The 386-nt window shown below is 49.7% G+C and overlaps 1 protein-coding gene across 1 annotated transcript in view; it reads left to right on the top strand.

Moving 5' to 3' along the window:
- Positions 1-172: 172 nt before the first annotated feature.
- The window catches only part of SLC2A13 (solute carrier family 2 (facilitated glucose transporter), member 13), a gene marked incomplete at its 5' end in the record, with an annotated part of 220276 nt that continues 220062 nt past the window's right edge, over positions 173-386 (top strand). Inside the window, one exon of the mRNA XM_006767836.2 lies at positions 173-206. Coding sequence (XP_006767899.1) covers positions 173-206 — 34 coding nt within the window. The remainder of the gene's footprint in view (positions 207-386) is intronic.

Here is a 386-nt window from a genome sequence, read left to right on the forward strand (position 1 = left end):
GATGGAGCAGGAGGTTGGCTATAGGTCTGTCTCATATGGCTTTTATTATGTTGAGGAATGATCCCTCTATTCCCACTTTGCTGAGAATTTTTATCATAAATTCATGTTATACTTTGTTAAGTGCTATTTCTGAATCTATTGATATGATCATGTTATATTTTATCCTTCATTTTGCGCCGGCCGCCTGGTTGTCGGGCTTGGCATCGGTGAGTTGGGAACCTGGGAAGGGCCCCTGGAGGCCCCTGGCCTCCCCGCTCTTGACCCTGGTCGCTGCGTTCTGTTTGGGGGTCTCCGTTGGGTCTTGCCAGGTCGGAGAGGATTCCCTCCACTTCTCTTGCCCCAAGAAAGCCCTTCTGTTAGTCCTGCCTCAAAGGCTCTCTCTGGAG

Source organism: Myotis davidii, unplaced genomic scaffold (genome assembly GCF_000327345.1).
Source record: "Myotis davidii unplaced genomic scaffold, ASM32734v1 scaffold902, whole genome shotgun sequence".
Lineage (NCBI taxonomy): Eukaryota > Metazoa > Chordata > Mammalia > Chiroptera > Vespertilionidae > Myotis > Myotis davidii.